The sequence below is a fragment of the Mirounga leonina genome, unplaced genomic scaffold (assembly GCF_011800145.1).
Source record: "Mirounga leonina isolate KUSES-001 unplaced genomic scaffold, KU_Mleo_1.0 Mir_172, whole genome shotgun sequence".
Lineage (NCBI taxonomy): Eukaryota > Metazoa > Chordata > Mammalia > Carnivora > Phocidae > Mirounga > Mirounga leonina.
Genome location: NW_023270442.1, coordinates 7,259,688 through 7,282,348, shown reverse-complemented (window position 1 = coordinate 7,282,348; position 22,661 = coordinate 7,259,688). Strand labels below are relative to the sequence as shown.

Sequence of the window (22,661 nt, the reverse complement as noted above, 5' to 3'; positions counted from 1 at the left end):
ATAGCCTCCCAGATTCATCTTGAAGGGTCCATTTCCCGTGTGTGTTTGACAAGAGAATCACCCCCTCCCCCTTGCCCTGGGGAATAACTGTTAACATCTCTTGGAAACTGTTTTTGAGAACACTGATTTAGAAATTAAATGAGACATTTTTTAATACTTTGAAAAACATGTCTTAAACTCCACCAGGCCCTTTGAATATATGCTACTTAGTGATTAATAACACTGGTATGAGCTTGCAACAAAAAATTTCTTATGTGAGAGAAGTTCTCTGTAAAGAAATGCATTGAATACATTGTAGCTAAACAAAACCGAAAATTCTTAACATCTTGAAATTTCCTATAGTTCCTTCACCCTGTTTAGAATCCTTGACGTTCACTGATAGTAAACTGTCAGAGTGGACTTCATGAACCTTATAATTGACACTTGAAACCTGCATGAATTTATCTCAGATGGTTCAAAAATACTGTGTCAGCTTGGTGAGTCAGATCTGCCACATTGAGCTTGCAGGTTTGTGGCTGGGTATGATGGCATTGTGTAGTTACTAGTTTGTCTCTTAGAAACAACTTGGCAGGCAGACATTTTGCAGATAATTGAGGAAAGATTGTCTATTTCAAGTGGCATAAGACGTTCTTTAAACCAGTATGTCGTATCTGGTTATATAGTCAGCATTTTCTTTAGAACAGAAAATCCTCTCAGGATTCCTGAATAAGTAGCAGACATCTTTGTGGGGATAACTCTCAGGAGATTTCAAGTCCTGTATTTCATTAGTTCAGTCTCTCTGGATGTCTCAGGAAGCGCTCATACTAGAATCCCTTCTTTCTTCCTGCTAAATCCCAGCTGAGTCAATATGATTAGCTCTCTGTAAAACAAATGACCTGCTATCCATGTTATGGACATTTATGAATTTTAATCTCATAATAACCTATGTGGTGGGGTGTTATTATATCCATTTTAGAGATGAAGGAACTCAAGAGTTAAAGAGTTTTCCCTCCAAACAGCTGGTAAATAGTAGACAATTCGACCTCTCCCTTTTGATTTCAAGGTTCATATTGGTACCTTCAGGTGTGGGTTCCCTCAACCAGATCCTTCTACCGGGACCCTGAACCATCTGTGAGCTCCCTGAGGTCTCTAGAGGTAGAGGCGGTGTTAGATTTGACTAGGTTTATAGGTGCAGGTACAGTATAGGAGGAAGTTTCTGGAAACAATTTTTTTTTTAGTCATGTCTTTTCATAGGACTTTTGATTAATGTAACCTGTGAGCATACACGTGTTAGTCCTGTAGAGTTGATAAGCTATTCAAAGGGATTCCAGTGGTTTAGCCCTCTCTCGCTTTGTCTTGAGTCCTTCTTTATGAAATGATTGGTTAGAGTTAGGCCAGAATTACCCGTGGGCAGAAGATCTGGTTGGATTTCTTGGTCTTGGACCCCTTGTAATGAGTGCATGATCCTGTGTTCTTGTCAGTGTTGCTTAGAAGCCGTTATCACCCCTTTTGTGTGTGTTCATAGGTTGGATAATTAACACTCAAGACTTTTTTTTTTTTTTAAAGATTTTATTTATTTATTTGACAGAGACAGTGAGAGCAGGAACACAAGCAGGGGGAGTGGGAGAGGGAGAAGCAGGCTTCCCGCCAAGCAGGGAGCCTGATGTGGGGCTCAATCCCAGGACCCTGGGATCATGACCTGAGCCGAAGGCAGATGCTTAAGGACTGAGCCGCCCAGGCGCCCAACACTCAAGACTTCTTAATTGTTAGGTTATTGTTATAGATTGACCCATAAAGAGTTAATACGTTATTTTTTTTATTATTGTCTACATAATAAGTAATACTGGGCCACTCTTGAGTGGGGTATTTTATTATCCATAATGTTAATGACTTGATATTCCACATATCTTTTAAAAATCAACATATATCTTTTTTTGTATCTGTGGAAGGCAAGGTATATTTTGTACAACTTAGAAAGCTGTGCTTTTTACATTATTTCAGTTGAATTAGTTATTTCAGTGTTCTGGCAGGAAATCTATTTGGTTCAACTATTTGAGCGCCAATATTGTTGTAAGTTTTATCCTAGAAATACAGAGATGAGTGGGACATGACTCTTTCACCCTGAGGAAGAGGCTAGGTCAGGGTTTTCAATGTAGGTGTGCTATTGACATTTTGAGCCAGGTAATTCTCAGTTGTGGGAGGCAGGGGGAGGCTACCCCAGTTCGTGATGGTATGTTTAGAAACAAAAGCAACACCAAAATTGTGACATTTAGCTTTCCTGAGACCCTTGAGCTTCTACCTAGAAACAATTCATGGAGCTCAGAATGCAAGGTGACTCATGATCCATGTGGGCTAAAAAGCTTTCCCTGGTAGAGATCCACTGCATAGCCTAACATCATTGGCAAGACTGGTGCCAAGTTAAAGCAGCTCTTTCCTAAAGATTGGCTGTGCTTACAAAAGAAAGAGAGTGCATGTGGTTATTTGAGAGTTTACCTTCATTAGGCCAGAGTATTTTCATGTTAGGTGTCCCTCATGTCATTCCCTCTTTAGAAAAAAGCCGTGCCTATAAAACACCTTCTAGCAAATCTGAAAGGGTACCTCCATTCTAATTACTTAGAATTCTTATTATTTAGAATTATGTACCATGAGCAGCTGCAGTTATGTAGGAAGCCTGACTCTACATGCTGTTGTGGGCATATGTGTGTGTGTGTGGAGGGGGGGTTCACAGCTGTGTACTTCTCTTGGTTTATTTGAACAGATTTGTTTTAAAAGTTCAGCTTACATAAATAGCCCATGGGTAGAGTTCTTGGTAGAACTTAAATCTTCGCAACACAGTGTAATGCTTCTCTTCCTCAGGGGCAGGCTATGGTCTGTATTGCATGGTTTTTCTCTATTTTAGGGCTTATCCCTCTGTGCAAATGTCAGAAAGATTTCCCTGTGGCCCAGGAATGAGTTAGTGATGGAAGATTCCAGACCATTCTTTCCCCAGGTTACATAGACACAGTATGCCATGACATATAACAGCAACCCTGCACAGCTCCATTAAACATCTGCTAGTTTTGAAAATTAAAATAATTTCCCATCACTCAAGGCAATGAAATGCAGATGGATTGATCACCCATATTGATAAGAGAACTCCTGGTGTGATGGGCACACGGAGGTCATGGCAGAATGGGACATGTGCTGATCAGACTGGGGAGTGGTGACTAGAGTGACTATTCCTTTCCTTCTTCCATCCCATTGGGATGAACTCGAAATCTCTCGCATGATGTATTCTGACACTTGTTGCTGTCAGCTGGGCAGGTCCTGCACATTCCTTCCCCACCACCAGCACCCCACGGGGTCCCATCCTTGAGATTCACAAGCCTCAGAGTTCTCTCCACCTCTGCTTCCATTTGCTGCCTTTGCTGCCCATTTTTCTCCTGCTGCTTAAGCTCATGCTGTGTCCTTGGTCATGCACTTCTCTCCTTTGCCTACACCCCAGGCTCGGCTTCTCCATTATGCATGGTAGGCACAGTGCCTTGGGCCTGTGATGCTCTTAGGGGCCCATGAAAATGTTTCAATTTTAATTTCTTTTAAAATCAGAAGGGGGGCGCCTGGGTGGCTCAGTCGGTTGAGCGTCTGCCTTCAGCTCGGGTCATGTTCCCAGGGTCCTGGGACCGAGCCCCGCATCGGGCTCCCTGCTCAGCGGGGGGTCTGCTTCTCCCTTTGACCCTACCCCCCTCATGCTCTGTCTCTCTCTCTTTCTCTCTCTCACTCTCTCAAATAAATAAATTAAATCTTTAAGAAAAAAATAAAATCAGAAGGAAAAAACGACGGTAGTAATGAATATATGCTAAGGAATCTAGCCTGAATTAGTCACCTTTATACCACCATAGCCTTAAAATACCAGTTTTAATTTTTTTAGAGAGAAAGGGGTCCACAAAAGAAGATCATGTGCCCATGCGCTCCCCTCATACACAGATGGGTTGTTGCTCTCTCTGAAAGGTGGCAGTTAGCGCTCCTTGGCTATGGACATTATTACAAATTCAAGGTCATTTATACCTAACCCTGTCTTACCTTTCACACACGCTGTTCCCACACCCATGCCATGTACATTTTCTGCTCCAGTCTTTGGTCTGCCTATTCCGTGCCAACTCCCACCCATCTCTGCCTCCTCCAAATCAAACCAGCCACTTTGTCACTTTAGTACCTTTTACTAGTGAGTGGGGCCTCCTCATTTTTGTCCCCACCATTGTGTGTCCATTGAAGTCCAGGATGTTTGGGTCACCCCTCTGCCCCCAGGCTTGAATGTATTCTGTGCCTGGGAAATGTTGATTTTCATATAAGGCATCAAGCCAGAACTTTCCTGAAACATAACCCAGGAATCAAACTCTGAAGCCTTCTCTGTTAGAAGTGAGAAGGACAAATGTTTGATAGTCATCAGCATGTGGTGTTTCGCTTAGCTGTTCAACAAATAGTTTCTGTCTCTTCCTTGTAATATTTTCAGGTGTATTTTTTTACACTAGCCTTCACTTTAGGTGTTAGGTTACACAGAAATCTCTGAGAATCAGTTTCGTGCTGCTGAGGGCTTTCAGCTGCAGGAATGTTTTAAATAGTTGATTGGATGCTTTCTTTATTAAAGGAGTCTGGCCGCCCATACTGTTTGTGCAGATCTTGGAGTCTAGTGAGATAATCTGATTTTTTTTAAATGCTGCCTGAATTGCAAAATAGTGCTCCTCTCAGGAATGTGTTACCAAAAGTCAGGAAATTAACGATGAAGGTTATTGAGTCATGTAGATCACAAGCCACCTTGCCTTTTTGCACCATGTTTTTGTTTTTTGGTTTTGGGGTTGTTTTTGTTGTTGCTGTTGTTGTTTTCTTTTTCCTAAGAGGAGCCTGAGGTCCTCAAACAAGTCGGGCTCTTGCTGGCATTTGGGAGTTGGTAAAGACAGGAGTGTGGGTGCTGTATTTTCTTTTCTTGACGTTAGGAGATTTCTCTCCTGGTGCCACAGTAGAAAAAATTCCACAGGTATCTAAGCTGGAATTTATTTTGTATTGTTCCACGCCTTTGTCAATGATTGCATTTTCTACCTGCTGGTTATTATTGTTGTATTTTTCATGCCAGGCATTCCCTAATGCTTTCCATAAATGTTTATTGAGTGCTTGTAGTGGGAGAGAGAGAGGCAAGTACTAATGAGCAAAGAGAGTCTCAGGTAGACAGTGAAGTACGGATGGTTCATTTTATGATTTTGCGACTTTGGGATGGCCTGAAACGAAAATGATATGCATTCAGTAAAAACGGTACTTTTGAATTTGGATCTTTTCCTGGGCTCGTAATCTGTGGTACAGTCCTCTCTCCTGATGCTGGGCGACCGCAGCCAGCCGCAGCTCCCGGGGTAAACAAGGCGATCACGAGGGTAAACAACCAGCACACTGACAACCATTCTGTTTTTTGCTTTCAGTACCTTGTTCAAGGAATTACACGAGGTATTCAGCACTTTATTATAAAACGGGCCTTCTGTTAGGTGATTTTGTCCAACTGTGGGCTAATACAGGTGTTAGCACGGGTTAGGTAGACTAGGCTAAGCTATGATGTTCAGTAGGTTAGGTGTATTAAATGCATTTTTGACTTAAGATATTTTCAGCTAACAATGGGTTTATCGGGATGTAAGCCCATTGTTAAGTCAAAGAAGATCTGTATCTCATCTTGTTTGCAAAGACTGGGAATCCTTGTTCACACACTTGAAGTACGTAGACATTATGTTTTCTTCTACTCTAACAGATAAAATTTAGATGAATACCTTCAGGTGGTACCATCAACTCATCCTCGTAGTAAGAGCACCCTACATACTTAATTGCCTTCATTTAGATCCTATCTTTGCCCCTAAATAACCAGTTGGTTCTGTTCTCACGTAGAGATAAAGAAGCTAAGATTCAGATGTTATGTCACTGAAACTGACATTGGAAGTAAGTGGAAATGTAAGACCTCAGATATATGTGTGTGTGTGTGTGTGTATATTCTTTTGCTCCTGGTCTTCTATTGTTTCTGCAACTTTTTTTTAAACGTAGCCAAGAAAATAGAAATAGTCTTCACTGTTACCTCCCTTCAGAATTTTTTTCTCCTAGTATCATAGTTCATAACAGTCTATTCTGATAGGAAAGGCAATTCAAACAATTCTTATTGTGAGTCCAGAGCTCCAGAAAGGGAAAGCTTCTTTGAGAAATGGCTTGGTGCCTTATTGAAGAAGGATAATCTGCTTCTGCTTATCAGGCAAATAGTTTGAAACTTAAACTTTGAGTACTCTTCAGTGTTACAACTCTGGAGGAAAAGAAACAATCTTGGCTTACACTAAAAGTGATAAGTTAACAGAATACAATTTGAAAAATGAGCAGGAATGCTGTTGGAATGTTACCGTAGATTCCTCACATCAACATAATACTCTTTCTGAATTTCTGTTACACTTGCAAAGCAGTTTTCTCCTAAAACAACAGTTCTAGTAATAAAAAGACAATAGCATGAGAGTTTTAAGCAGACAGGAAAAGTAGATGATAGGTAAATATTATGCGACTTTGAAAGGAAATAAACCAAAGGACATAATGTAAATACCCTGTCTACATATTAAAAATAAGGTACTTCATGTTCTCCTCCTGAAATAGTTCTACAAATATTCTAAAAGTAGAAATAGAAAGGTGAATTTCAAGATCATGAATTCTTTGATGCCACTTGACATATGGATATTCAAACTCTTATCCCATATAACATGATTATTTATCATCTTTCTTGGTCCAACAGACTGTAGATGGTTTCTTGTCTATGCGTAAATATTGAAAGTGTATGCATATGGGTGTCTGAAGAGGTATGAACAGAAGTAAATTGTAAATACCTGAATTCTTTTGTCTCCATTAACTTTCACAGAGTAAATTCTTTTATTCCCTCTTTCCCTTCCTGCTTGCCTGGTCTCCTCTCAATGTGAGTTGCTTCAAACAAAATTTTTCAGAAAACTTCTCATAAAATTTGTTATCATTCTTCCACTTATGATCTTCCTTGTTCATTGAAAACCATCTACTAGGGCGCCTGGGTGGCTCAGTTGGTTAAGCAACTGCCTTCGGCTCAGGTCATGATCCTGGAGTCCCTGGATCGAGTCCCGCATCGGGCTCCCTGCTCGGCAGGGAGTCTGCTTTGCCCTCTGACCCTGTCCCCTCTCATGTGTTCTCTCTCATTCTCTCTCTCTCAAATAAAATCTTTAAAAAAATTAAAAAAAAAGAAAACCATCTCCTAATGGCAAGGGCCAGTTGGTACCATTTTATAAGACACAAGCTCATGGGCCCATGCTAAAACATACAAGTCCCTTATATTTGGCACTTACAATGGCAGGTCAACTGAGAGTGTTTGGAACTGCTCCACCTCGAGCTAGTAGGAAATCAGATGGAAATGACTTCCTAGAGTGGTTAACAGTGCTCTAAGGTTGATGTGTGTACCCCTCACCCCCCTGAGAGGGGCTCTGAGATTTTAATGTACATTGAAGGGACAGTATCCTATCTTAACTTACCGGCAAAATGCACATTTTTCTAAGGGTCTGTAACCTTGTAAGTATTTTCCTACCATTTTAGTACTGAAAATTATAAAGATATTAAAGGATATGGCTAGTCTGTAATGTACCAGGCCCAGATGTATATACGGCTCCATCGCTAAGGACAGCCCAAGACTAGGGATCCCATTACCCATCTCTCCCCATGTTAGCCCTGTGTGTCTCTCTGCCTGTGTTGGGCTCATAGTGGCCTGGAACCTAAAACCTGGTCGAAGCTATGAAGGAAAGTAAGGATGAATTTCTGGGCTGACAAATGGTAGAGGAATATGCCCATTTTTCCTTCCAGTCCAAGTTGTATGGGTAACTCTAGGATGCAGATGTGTGGGTATGGCCCTCCTGTTCATGGTCTGATTAAGTGATAAACTGGCTCCATTTGTAAACCCACTACCTCTTTTGGAAGTTTGTTTTCCATTTTATGCCCCCAGCTACGGTTTGTTCAAAGACTTCTTGTTCTCTCTCTTCTCCCCATCTAATGATCGCTTGGGACTCTTACTTCTGTGTTGGACATTATGAGTGGGTCAGTATTGCAGTGCTAAAAAGAAAAATAAAGAGAAAAGGAAGAACTAGACTTTTAAATATGCACTTATTTGTACCTTAAGCATGTCAGCGTATAAGCCTTCTTATGCTCTAGAATATGCAGTGCTATTGATAAAGTCCATTTTAGAGCTGTGTCCTTAGATGGTGATGAATATGATATATATTTTTTAAAGATTTTCTTTATTTTGAAAGAGCACAAGGGGAGGGAGGGGCAGTGGGAGAGCGAGAAAATCTCAAGCAGACTCCACATTGAGCTCAGAGCCCAATGAGGAGCTCCATCCCACAACCCTGAGATCATGACCTGAGCCAAAATCAAGAGTCAGATGCCCAACCGACTGAGCCACCCAGGCGCCCTGTGATGAATATGCTATTGAATAAAAGGTAAAGATAAGTGCATCTGCCAGGTGATGAGTGAGATATCTCAAGTACTAGGTCAACATCAGAGTCTCATATTAAAGAGAGAAATGATCCTAGGAACAATCCTGACAATTTAGCTTGCAAATTATGTAGGGACAGTATGTTCCAAATCAATGAAATAAATTCTATCTAGAGCTCATAAATATTCTATTTACTTGGCTATGTCTGTGCGCTAAACCCAGCTGATATGGAGGCTTTAACTTCAGGTGCTGTCATGTGGGAGAAATCTGGTATGATCTCAACATGAGGTATCAAATGACAGAGGTACTTGTCCCAACATTCCAGAACTCTGTGCATCCCCTTTTCTCACCCTACCCTCTTCTGCACACACCTCCTACAGAGGGCCGAGCCGGGCTGTGTGTGGCCAGTCTCCTCACTCCTTGGGTTCAGCAAGCACATGCTGCTCGGTGGGGTATGATCTTAATGTGAGTATTTAGTGATGAAATTTGCATGTTCTTTGCTGGGAGGAGTGTAATTAGAATAAGATCTTGCATTCGCACAACCACGTGGAAAATGTGAGGCAGGAGCATTGTCCATTTAATAGCATTAGACTGTTTTCATTAAAATATTTTCTTTTAAAAACATACTGAGTGAAAACAAAATACATTTAATTCATTTTTTAAAACCTGTCCATTTAAACAAATTGTCATTTACAGAGATCTAAAGAAATAGAATGAAAAATTTGGAAGCCCACAGAATCAGTCAGATACAAAGATAGTAGCAATTGGTTACCATCTTCTTAAAAGCTTCAGGGCGTGTGTTTGGAGCATCGTCTTATTTATCCCCTACTCAGATCTTTGTTTTCAGTTTTAGGAGGTAAAACCAAGAGAATATGGCTCATGTGCCACAGTTAAGCCATTGTTTTATCTGATCCCCGCCTTATATCAAATATTTATCAGGTTTCTGGATATAAATGTGCTGGTCTGTGCCAGTTGCACTAATTGAAGTCCTCACTTCCAAGAGATTATAAGAAAGACTGAGAGGAAGTGATATGAGTGCAATGAGATTGATGAGAGACAAACGGCTAATATGTTGACATGAACATTTATTACTGCATTTTAAATTCTGTCCTGCCTTGTGTCTGACATGTTTAGGGCAGCACTGTCTACTAGAAATATGCTGTAAGTCACATATTTAATTAAAAATTTTCTAGGAGCCACATTTTTAAAAAGTAAAACAATTGGAATTAATTTTAATCGTATATTTTAAGTTTAACCCACTTATCATTCAACATGTGAAAATTATGAATGAGGTATTTTACAGTATAATCTTTCATACTAGGTCATCAAAATCTCAACTGGGACACTAAATTTTCATCAGAAAATTTTGGTAAGAGTTCATAAAATGGGGCACCTGGGTGGCTCAGTCGTTAAGCGTCTGCCTTCGGCTCCGGTCACGATCCCAGGATCCTGGGATCGAGCCCCTCATTGGGCTCCCTGCTCAGCTGGAAGCCTGCTTCTCCCTCCCCCACTCCCCCTGCTTGTGTTCCCTCTCTCGCTGTGTCTCTCTCTCTGTCAAATAAATAAATAAAATCTTTAAAAAAATAAAAATAAATTTTTAAAAAAATGCAGTAACAGAAGGGAGCAAAGGTGTTTGAAGGTGGAGGGTAGTAGGCCCGTAGGCTAACAATAGAAAAGACAGTAGAAAGGCAAATTTTGGAAGAGACCAGTATTTCGCAAGCTGTGTGGGGTTGAAATCCAGGTTTTGAGGGGGAAGTGCCCAGCTGTGAAGGGTTCACACAAAATTTATTTGAGCCCAAGATCCTCCTGCTTTAAACTTTTGAAAACTCTTGACCTCTTCCAACTTCCCATCCAATTGAGCAACCTCCTCTGCAACTCTGGTAGATGATTATCCATCCACTTAAGTGGCTCCTTGAGAAGGTGCTCACCATCTCCATGATGTTCTTTCTCAGCCACTCTCCATCACTGTTTTCACATTTAGAATTTTCCTTGTTGATTTTCCTTCAGATGTTGTCTTCTACCTTTATTTTTTCTTTTTATTAAAGTTACCTGATAAAAATTTTGTCTCCTTTGTCGACCCTAAAAGTAAAACAGCAGGTTATTTTACCAACATCTGGGTTTTTTGGGAATAGCGGAGGACTTGCAGCTTGGGACACACAAGCTTTGGCAAACCAAAGGAACCTTACTTTATAGAGAAAAGGAGGAAGTTGGGAGGGGCTGCTTTGAATAAAAGTTCATTGAAGGAAAGCCAGACTTAGAGTGGTGATGGCTTCCCATTGGCTGAGTTGTGGAATTTTCCTATTGGCTGAGCTTGTTGCTGGGCGAGGAGAAATTCTTAATTCCTGCTGGAGTAGCAAAGTAGGCTTCTTCCTGTTGAGAATGCAATTGAAGAGTAGTGGTAGGGTGTTAGAGCTCCCCCTTCTGGCATTCTGACTCCGTTTTAAGTGAGGTTTCCATTATTTGGTTTTCATTCCCTCCAAGGTAATCTTTCTTTAATTTTTTTAGTGTTTATCTAGAAATGTGACGACAGGACCGCCTGCCTGGCTCAGTCAGTAGAACATGCAGCTCCTGATCGCAGGGTTGTAAGTTCGAGCCCAGTGGTGGGTGTAGAGATTACTTAAAAATGAAAAACTCTTCAAAAAATAAAAAATAAAAATGTGAATACGTCCTTGTGGGTGTGACTTGGCACAGCAAGATTTCCCATGATCATCTGGGGTCCTATATTTGTAAGACATAAGAGTGCATTAGCTTTATTTTTTTTTTTCCCCTTTTATTTTCATCTCTTAAAACCTTTGGAAGTTTTTCTTATGGAACTGCTACCCAGCTATCTTTTCTGTCGTACTGCTTCAAAGAATTATTTCAAGCAAACTACAGGATATTGTATATACTTTTAAAAATTCCATTTGAAAAAGTTTTCTACCTTCTGGAATAATTTTGAGCCCTGATTCTATTACTTAGTACTTTAGTATTCCTATCAAATACATACCTGTATTAGTTTCTGTTGCTATGGTAACGCCACAACGTCACAACCCAACCCAAAATTCAGTGGCCTAAAATAATACCATTTACGGTAGCTCCCAGGCCTATAGGTTCACTGATCTTGGCTGAGGTCGGCCAGATTCAATAGAAAATAGTAAAACTTCAGAAACTGAACATGTATAGAATTGTTCTTGTGTCTAAAATGGAGAGAAGTAATAGAATTTGAATTTTTCTGGGTTGCATTATGTACTGAATCTGCCCTGTCAGAACTAGCAGCAATTATACAGGAAAATTGTTCATTTGTTATCATCAGATTTCTTCACAATGAATGACATTCAAACCAGCCTCTCTGAGAAAGCCAGTTTCTAGGTCCTCCAGCTTATTAGCAGCATGACTTAAATTCATTAACTCTAGAATGAGATTTAATAAAACACATTCGTTTGAAATTTACTTGATCTCTACCAGTAAACCACATGTGTGTGCGTGCATGTTTATTACTATTACTAACTAGCTGTATAGTATGTATATATACAGGGATATGCATATATCCCTGAAAATACAGATTAAGTAAGGTAAGGGTTGATGAACATGCATTAACAGTTGGAATGTTGGGGATTCTGGACCCCTGCTCTGCAGATTCAATTCACTACTTCTGATTTAAGGGAAGAACAAAATTAGGAGAAAGTTTTCATTTGCATTTCGGGGGAGATTTCTTAAAGAGGAAGCCACCAAATATTACTAGGTTGTTAACATCTAGTGACTTTTTTTAAAGTTTTTTTTAAATTTAAATTCAGTTAGCCAACACATAGTACATCATTAGTTTTTGATGTGATGTTCAGTGATTCACTAGTTGTGTATAACATCCAGTGAACATCTAATGATTTAAATTTAAGAAATGCGGATTAAACATTTAAAACTGTAGATTTGCTTCCCCTTTTACTTCGTCTAAAAATAAAATTTTATTTTTTATTTTTTAAAGATTGTAATTTATTTATTTGTCAGAGAGAGAAAGAGAGGAGAAAGCACAAGCAGGGGTAGCGGCAGGCAGAGGGAGAGGAAGAAGCAGGCTCCCCGCTGAGCAAGGAGCCTGATGTGGGACTCGATCCCAGGACCCTGGGATCATGACCCAAGCCGAAGGCAGATGCTCAACCAACTGAGCCACCCAGGCGTCCCTAAAAATAATATTTTAAAAAAGCCAGAAACAGAGAACTGCAAAATATTACTTACCATAGTGGGAAAAAGTTATTTGAAAATAATATTCAAGATTGAAAAAAAAGCTTAAGAATTAGTAGAAGGAATACCTACCAGCTGGCTCAATAAGAAAAAAGCAAGCATAGCTTTTAGAGTAATCGCCGTGATTAGACTCGTAGGCAGGTTTTGAGCCTTTCTGATTATTTAAGTAGATGGGGAAGTGACTTATCTTGGTTTTTCTCAGAATCAAATGAGATCGTGAAAGGAAAGGCCTAAGTAGATGCTTTGATTTTTATCCTTACTCCTTTTCCTATCTCCCTGTGCACAAGGTCAAGGCTGATGAGCTAGCAATGCTGAGAGAGTCAAATAGTACAAAGATATGATAATTGTATGTTTTGTTGGGCAACTCTATGAAACATAGAAGTAAAACTTAAAATTAAAGGGATAAACTAATTCTACATCAATGACCTTGAACAGAATTTGACTATTACCAGTGTAAGCACATTAGACAAAATTATGCAATGTATAATGTATAATGTTATATGTATGCATTCAGTTTAAATAGACTACATATAAAATAGAAAACATTTACTGTGTAGGACTAAATGGGCATTATTGGATAGATCTTTTTTAGGCATATAGTTTGGTTGCCATCTATGAGGCTTTATTTTTTTAAATTCCAGTTTCAGATTTTATATCTGTTCTGGGCAGTGGACATCACTCTTTCTTAGGCCTGCCTAAAATCCATGCTGTAAGCGTTGGTAATTTAATTTTATGGGTGTTGAGTAACAAAGGTTTCTGTTGAGAGAGCTCTAGATATCCTACTGGCCACCAGCAGCAAGAATTATTTACTGGACTTGTTATGAAATGGAAGGAGTTTCGGGTCTGCTTTAGAATATCTGTCTTCTAAGCAGAAAGAAAAACTTGATATTGTCAAATGACAAAACTAAATTTAAGTTGTGAGTTTGATGTCCGTCACTCAAGAGAAAACAGCCATGAATTGGGGGAGCACAGTGTCCCACAAACAGTGGAGTAGTGAGTGTTCCCCAGGGAGCTGGGGCAAGAAAGAGTTTTAAAGAGCTTTAGAAGAGGCAATGCAGAAGCTGGGGCATAATTGGCTGGAGGTGGGAGATTTCCTTACAAAGCTAGCAGCTCCTGTTTTCTAGGGCAAGGTAAACTAGCTAAAGCTCAGTTGGCACATTGTGATTGGTGACCATTAAAATTTCTTGACAAGTGTTTCCCGTAAGTGCAGGCTGATTTAGGTTTAGATTTGTGTCGTGGGCCCCGGCCACTGGGGTGGTCTCCCATTTTCTGGGTCCCGATACAAGAATTCACTTTATCAATACCAGCAGAGACCATGGAGGGCTAACTTGTCATCTGAAGCCAGGTCAACCGTGCCCCAAAAAGAAAGTCAGATTTCAAGTAGTGAAATATATGGATTAGTTCTCAAAAGGAATCTTTTCTCTTTACTCACTCTTGTGGCAAATCTTGGGGCAGTTTAGCCTGAAACTCGAGAGCTGAAATAATTGTATTGTGCCCCAAATAGCGGATGTAATGAACGAGGCCAGCTCTCCACACAGGTAAGCTGAAACTGTGTACAGTTTCTATAATCACATCTCGTTTTTCTGTGTGCTTTGGCCTCTCCATCCTTTCCCTCCGTAAATACATGAACCCACACACCAAGGGCAAAACCTAGGAAAATTGAAATTTTCTGTTTTAATTTGATAGTCATCCTGGTCCCATATACAAAACCATTAATGGAGTGGGTCCAACTCCCACCTCTGCCTCTTCTTAATACTGTGGCCTTGGATGAGTCCTTAACAGAGCTTTTTCCTTCTTAGAGTTGGAATGGATGATTTTACAGATTCTCCCAGTTCTGGGATTCTAATTTTAATTTGTTGCCCTCTTCTAGACACAAAATGGGCAATTACAGATGTTATGGTTCTGCTTATGATTTTGGGGGTAGGAGGGAGGCATGTCAAGGGAAACCTTACAGTCAGTCTTTTCCTTTGGAGATAGAAAATTTATGTTAAGCATTAATGTACTGCATTTTCCCTTGAAAGGGGTTCACTCTCAGATCTTCTAGATCGTGATTCTAGAGAACAGTTAATTACATTGAAAATGGAAAATCTGAATGTTTTAAAAGTAAGTTTAAAAGCATTTTGGTGGGGTACAGTTGAGTTATGCCCAGTTTAAGGGAAAACTATATTTATGTGAGAAAATCTTGGGTATGATAGAAATAGTATCATTGTGTGCTTTTAAAAAAGATGCTATATAAGAACCTGGCTCCGCCCTGGGGATATTGTGCACTGATTAAATAGTACCAAATACTCCACCGTATGAGGCGAGTTATTCAGGCCAGTGAGAAGCCCGTTTAAATGGAGAAACCAGATGGTTTTCATTAGCCACGAACCTTAAAATTACATAAATCCACGGATGCAGCTAAGCTATGGATCCTTGCCCTCTCCTTGCCAAGCAAGACTTTTCAGCCAGCAAAACAGAGCGTTCCTTGTTCCCTTTCCCTTTTAGTCAGGACTGTGTGGGAGGAATGCTGCCAAGCCTGCTCTAGAAGGAATTTTGATCTCCTTGATGATAATAGAAACTTTTTTGGGAAAGGGAACACCCAGCGTGAAAAAGACTGCAGGGGAACTTGTAGGAGAGGCTGGTTTTGCCCTTGGAAGGTGCATCAGTTCTTGGTGTAAGTTTCTGGGTTCAGCTCCACAGATGGGCTTAAATTAGGTATATATGTTTGTTCTTGTTTATGTTAATTTCCCATTAAGCCCTTGTAAAGCCTGTTTTCTAAAGCTAACTTGCTTTGGAAAGTCCATTTTCATTTCAGTACTCTATATATTATGGGCCTAACATATTTTTCTGGCAGCAAAGGATTGTTTCTAAAAGATAACAGCATTTTTAGGTGTAATATTTCAGTCTCTGTAGTTCAGGGCATTCTGTAATAAAGAGGCTGTTGATTTGGAGGCAATGTGTGGACGCTCCATTGTTTTAGCCGGTTATTTTGCTCATTGTCACTGTTTCCCATGGGAAAGCATCTGGTCTTATGATGTCAGTGTAAAGTCATTCCATTTACAAGAATTATCTTCATTTTCAGTCTTTCAGAAACGCATGCATCATGAATGGCCAGTTATTCCAGGGTTCCGATCTTTTAGGTGTTGTCTTGCGATTCTGCAGTCACCTTATGTTACCTCAGATAGCGTTATTTAAGATGAAAACAAAATTAAAATATAATTGTTACTTAAGTGGCTCTGTTTCCCACCTACTAAAGCTTTGCATTTCATTTCTGTTAAAAGGAGAAATGTTTTTAAAAAGTTAGGAATAATTCTCTGTAGGATGACTTTGACAGAGTACACATTTTCATTAGCAGCAAATAACTTACTCTAGGACCCAATGATTTCAGTTTTAACAGTGTCCACATTAACAGGTCTTGAATTGGACCCTGCATATGATTTATTAAGGCTCCATTCGGAAAAAGGGATTTGAATAAAACTGTCAGGCCCTTGGATGATGGCTAAGTATTATCTCCTGTGTGACCAAGGAGATGGTTTCCTTCTGGCTCTGTGCCAGGGCAGGGCCCCTCCCCGCCCTTGTAGCAGCGGTGGGGGGGGCTTTGTTGCTTTGTTTCTTAAACCCAGTTATCTGATGTAGGTGAGGATCCTTGTGGGTTGTCTTTTTTTTTTTTAGTTAACTGAGCCAGGAATATGTTACTTAAAACATGGAATTCTTTGCAGGTGGGCTTCCGTAAGAAGAGAAAAGCTTCTTGTTCAGTTTGCATCACCCAGCTAATTGCTGTGATCTTGTACACAGCTGGTGCTGGCATGGGAAAGAATTTTTGCCCAAAAAACATGTTTCTGTGAATTAAGTATTAATTTGTGAAGGGGCTCTTGTAATGTCAAATGTAACAGATGCATACATACAGCCAATTTTATAATTTCTGGTATAATAATTGGCCCTAATTATTGAGGAATCAAAGTTTGAACTCTTAAACAAAATCTCCACTGTCAGAAAATGGAGCGTGTTAATGATCATGATTCTCTGTAATTTTTTAAAGTTAATATTAGATCTCGTCTGGCGAAAAATCCAAAAGGAACTGAAGCATAGCTCTTATGGTGTTAACTACTGTTGTTAAAAGGAAGAGATCACAAGGCAATTAATGTTTTCCAGCAGGGGCGCCTGGGTGGCTCAGTCGATTAAGCATCGGACTCTTTTCTTTTTGAAGATTTTATTTATTTGAGAGAGCGCATGAGCGGGGGACGGGGTGAGCAAGGAGCCTGATGCGGGGCTCAATCCCAGGACCCAGGTGCCCCTAGTCAGACTCAGCTCGGGTCTTGATCGCAGGGTCATGAGTTCAAGCCCCTCATTGGGCTCCCACACTGGGTGTGGAGCCTACTTAAAAAAAAAAAAAATGTTTTCCAGTAATATGATGGGGCCAGAATCAATTCATTTGAGATGTGAGAAGGATCACCACCACTTGGGTAGTGAGCTTGTACAAACATACACGCAGGTGGCCTGAAAAGAACCATAAAGTCAAAGAAAGGGAAGGTGACAGAAGGCAGAATGGAAGAAATAAAAAGAAGTTAAGGTAGGAACAAAAGAAAAACATTTACTTGATGTGTTTGTCAGCTAGGATGACTAATTGTCTCAGCTTGCCAGGGACTTTCCCGGTTTCAGCACAAGACGTCTCACATCCTGGAAACCCCTCCATCCCAGGCAAACTGGGATGGTTCGCCATCCTGTTGTCAAGGCAAGGACAAGGCTTAATTTACTGCTTTGTCCCCAAAACGAGTTCAGTGCCTAGCATGTGTTGTGTACACAAACTTACTGATTAAAGAAATGTCAGTTGCTGCCATTTATTATGGGGGTTACATTGGAGTTGCCTCACGGCAGCTAGGGTTGAAAGAGTGAGATCGCGAAAACTTTTTAAAGAAGATCGAAGAGAAGCAACCCCTCCCCGCAAATCTGTAGGAATGTCTTCCAGTATGGAACTCTGAAGGACTGCGAGTTAGTAATGGGATAATCAGAGGAGTAAGGGGAGCCACAGTAGTTCATTGCAACAGAGTCCAAGGGAAAAGACTTCCAAGGAAGAATTCGTGTGTGGCCAAGAAGTTGAAAAGCAACAGGTACTGAAGGAAAAGCCTGTTTGGTTTCTCCAGAGGCCATATGTGACCTTTGAGAAAGCAATCTGAGTTGATGGGTGGAACATAAGCCAGATGGCAGGGGGCTTAAGAGGCTGGGGAGAAGGTGGTGTCAGTGAGTGTTGAAATCACCCGCTGATAGAATTGGTTGTTAAGGAAGGGGATAGGCAGACGAGGCCCATTGGCCAGATCTGGCCCACCACCTGCTTCGTCAATACAAGTTCATTGTAAAACAGCCACGCCCATTTTTCCGTGTTGTCTGAGGCTGCTTTTTTATTGTAACAGCAGAGTAGAATAGTCACAGCAGAGACTCTTTTGCTCACAAAACGTGAAATATTTACTATCTGGCCCCTGACAGAAGAAATTTGCTGACCCCCTGCTCTGGAGGATAAGACCAAGTATGTTTTTGTTTGTTGTTTGCTTTTTTCCAGTAGAGATCAAAGGCTATTTATGGATGTCTTATGGAGCTGGAGAAGGAAGAGCATGTGAGGTGTCTGTTGCCATGTAGCAGGTCACCCCAAACCCAGTGGTTTCCGAACACCAAACATACATGTTGCTGTATCTCAGTTTCTATGGGTCAGGAATTTGGGCGTGTCTTTCTGGGTGGTTCTGGCTCCAGGTTTCAGTCCTGCCAGCCAGGGCTGCAGGCCTGCAGGCCTGCAGGCTTGATGTGCCTGTAGGATATTTCCAAGCTCACTCACGTTTCTGTTGACAGGAAGCCGTGGTTCCTCATCTCGTTATGTGGGCCTCTCCGTAGGGCTGCCCGAATGTCCACACAGCGTGGCAGCTGACCTTCCCCCAGAGAGCAAGGAAGAAGCCATGGTGCCTTTTATGACCTCTCCTTGGAAGTCACATATTATTTTTGCCCTATTTTATTTGTTGCACAGACAGAACTTTATGCATTATGGGATAGCACTGACAAGAGCTTGAATACCAGAAGCCAGGGTCCTTGGGGGCCTTCGTGGAGGCTGGCTGCCACAGAGAGAGAAATTGGCACTTAAATGTTCCTTGAGGAGAAGGTATGGAATGAAGGGCATTTTCACTGACGAGGAGGTAGAAACTATAGTGAACTGATTAGGGAGAATCTGAGGTACAGAGAAATTTTGAGCTACCAAGGGGGGAATTCATTCAGTAAAATAATTACCAACTGTGGTGGGGGACCATTAGTTTCTCTGTTCACTTAGAGATAAGTTACCAAGAGTCTGCTAAGACTGGAAATCTTTGGGACAGGGAAGGAGTTTGAGCAGAATGAAGTATGGTGGAGAATCCAATAGTGATTTTGTTAATAGACTGTAAATTCCTTGAAGGCAAGGGCTCATATTTTACATAGAAATAAATAAATAAATTTTATATATTAAAAATATTTTTATATCCTCCACAGCATCTCATATAGGGCCTTATCTATAGGTATCTGATGATTATTTGACTTTCTTGCAGTGTTACTATCTTAACTACTTATTTCAATAAAATTGACAGAACTTGTATTCTGATTTTTAGAATCAAGGCATTGAATTTCCTCCTATTCCCTCAGGAAAGCTGTGAAACTTAAGTTTGTGGAGCATTCTGCTTAGGCTGGTTTTTGCATCTGTTGGAAAATGAGACGTCCAGGTTCTGGCTTGGAAATTGCAGGAGGTGGCAAGGGGCCCAGACTGGGGAGTCGAGGGGTCCCAGCTATTCTTGTTGATTCTTGCTGACGACCCGATGCTGTGGCTTCAGCTGCTCTTTGTTACATCTGGCGATGTAGAGGCAGAATTTTGTTCAATATACTTTATAAAGTAGAATTAGATATGTAGAGAATGTTACCTGAAATATGGTTTTAGAGATTTTGCCATGAGCTTTTGCACTCGGGTCTGTGATGGATCTCAGCTGGGTTCAGTGCAAGATTTTTTTTTGTTTTTTAAACAACATAAATCTGTGGTTGGGCAAAATATATACGAAGAGGACTAGAATGGACAGATGTTTGATCTATTTTTACATTTCTGTGGGAAGAAATGTCAAGAAGCTATTTCCTAACTGAAATCTCTCAGTGCAATTTTAGTGTTTTGTTTTTTATTCCCTCCTGTGAACAATTTTTAGAAACGATACACTTTATTATAGAATCATCCAGTTCTGGACGGTATGAATGGCTTCTGGTGGAAGTTTACTCTTCGTGACATGGCTATCACCCATTTCCTCAGCAGCTGGCTTTAACAAAGGAGGAATTACTTTGCTTAATGTGTCTTTTGATTCCCTGGTTTCGAATAATGCTTTTATTCCTGTGGATTTATTTTTTATCTCTTGCTGATTTTTTTTTTAATCTTTTGACAGATCAGAACCCATTAAGTGAAATTTGAAAAATACTTCTAGAAAGGTAGTGTCTGTTCACAGAAGGGTTTGCAAATACAGAAGGGCAACCTTTTCAGTTATTTTGGTGAAATGGTACACTGCCTGTAGCTGTAATAGCTAAGACCTGTTAAGAGCTTACCACACAGCAGGTGCTCTGCTGGACCCTGAGAGAGAGACCTTGCTGGGTCTTCAAGGTGTGCTCGGGGAGGTGAGACTCCAGCACCCTTAACCTGTTCTTAAGAGATGAGAGAGTGATGGGACGCCTAGGTGGCTCAGTTGGTTAAGCATCAGGGTCCTGGGATCAAGCCCCAAGTCAGGCTCCCTGCTCAGCTGGGAGTCGGCTTCTCTCTCTCCCACTGCCCCTCTGCCCTGCCCCTGCTCCCTCCTTGCATGCACTCCGCTTTCTCGCTCTCAAATAAATAAATAAAATCTTATATATTTAAAAAAGAGCTAAGAGTGTTAACCAGAGAATATTCAGGGGAAAACCAGTGGAATGGTCAACATATTCAGTCACATTTGTGCATGGTAAATTCTACAGTAGTTTTTATGTTTAGAAAATCATAATGTCACTTGCTCCCTAAGAAGGCACACGGACACCATGCCCTCGGCTCTGGGAGGTACTGTATAACTGACTCTTAGACTTGGTCATCAGGCAGGGAATTGGCATTGTTCTTTGTGTGAGTCAGTTGGAGGTTATTATGAGAATATGGTTTCCTCCAGAGTGATTATTTTTATTGCAGAAAAACACCTTATTTTATTTTCAGAACGTTTCAGTAGACATGGCAAAATCTGCTACGGGGGATTGCATAAACATTTCAATGAATAAATTCTTCTCAATATTATTAATGCCTGTATTTCAACATTAAAAAAAAAACACTAAGATGGTTGGAGATGTGTGTAGCCTACATAATACTTAAGGGAACGTGGAAGGCAGGGCTAATTCCTACTTGCAAGAATTTCTGGAAGTGAGAATGAACTGTTTTTGGTATTGCTGCATGCCATGTTCCTCTTTACAACCCTTCCCCAACCACTTCCCCAGAGCTGTGGATTTGTGTAACTAACCTGAACTAATTTTTTTTTAGGTGCCCACTGATGGCAACGCCGGCTTGCTGGCAGAACCTCAGGTTGCCATGTTCTGCGGCAAACTGAACATGCATATGAATGTGCAGAATGGGAAGTGGGAGTCCGATCCTTCGGGGACCAAAACGTGCATTGGCACCAAGGAGGACATCCTGCAGTACTGCCAAGAAGTAAGTCCCTTCCAAGAGCCAGGCATTCGTGTTGGATCACATGCATGTGTTTTTTTTAATTTCGCTTCTGAAGTATTGATCTTTTATCTCTTGCAGTGAAAATCTTGGTTCCTTTGTTTTTTTTTGTTTGTTTAATTTTTTTCCCAGTTTTTTATTGTGGTACAAATATACACACAGAGAATTGATCATCATAACCATTGTACAGTTAGGTGATACTAAATACATCCACAATGTGCTGCCATCCATCTCCAGAACTCTTATGCTTACCTCTTTTTTTTTTGAAGATTTAAAAAAAAAATTTTTATTAATTATTTTTTTCATTTAAATTCAGTTAATTAACATATTACGTATTACTGGTTTCAGAGGTAGGGATCAGTGTTCCATCAGTCATGTATAATACCCAGTGCTCATTATATCACGTGCCCTCCTTAATGCCCATCATCCAGTAACCCCATCCTCCTATCCCCCTGCCCTCCAGCAACCCTCAGTTTGTTTCCTATGATTAAGAGTCTCTTATGGTTTGTCTCCCTCTCTGATTTCATCTCACTCATATGTGGAATTTAAGAAACAAAACAGAGGATCATAGGGGAAGGGAGGAAAATCTTGGTTCCTAATGATTCACTGTACTATCAATATATTTATTTGCTTTACCATCTACAATACATAGAAATTTTTTTTTTTTAATTGTGATGTCATGTTAGAACCATCGATAAACCAACTGAGTAAAGTTTAAGATCTCTTGGCACTTCATTTATCTTTAGAATATATCCCACTATGGTTTCACAGGCAAGACAATGTATTGAAAAGTTACTAGAATTAATTTTCCCTGTTTATGTTACCAATTTGATATATTTTCCTTGTTTATATTTAATTTTAGTCTTTCACTCCTTATTAATTTTGTTTTTTGAAAATGTAAGACATTGACATTGTTAAAACTTAGAAACTCTGTAAAAAGTTACACTCAGAAATCTTGCTTTGCCACCCGTCCTCTATTGATCAACATTTTCATTGTTCCTGATTTATCCTTCTAACAAAAGAGAATGTATGGTTTTCCTTTTTTTTCTTATAAAAAAGGTACTTACCGGAAGCACCTTTCTGTACTTTGCTTTTTTAACTTTTATACCCTGGAAGTCACGCCCTCACCATTCATAAAGATCTCCATCCTTTTTGTAATTTTTCTAGTTTATTTGCTATATTATATAGGGTATTCCTTCCTTATTAATTCAGCTTAAAATAACTGGAGTCCTAGACATCTTATCCCACACTTCCAGACAATTACCTATTTTAGGATATGTGGCCGTTTGT

At 40.2% G+C, this 22,661-nt stretch overlaps 1 protein-coding gene across 4 annotated transcripts in view; it reads left to right on the top strand.

Moving 5' to 3' along the window:
• The window catches only part of APP (amyloid beta precursor protein), a 258,633-nt gene that overhangs the window by 37,021 nt on the left and 198,951 nt on the right, over positions 1–22,661 (top strand). For all 4 annotated transcript variants that reach the window (XM_035017531.1, XM_035017532.1, XM_035017530.1 and 1 more), the window contains exon 2: positions 21,189–21,356. In XM_035017531.1, coding sequence (XP_034873422.1) covers positions 21,189–21,356 — 168 coding nt within the window. The remainder of the gene's footprint in view (positions 1–21,188; positions 21,357–22,661) is intronic.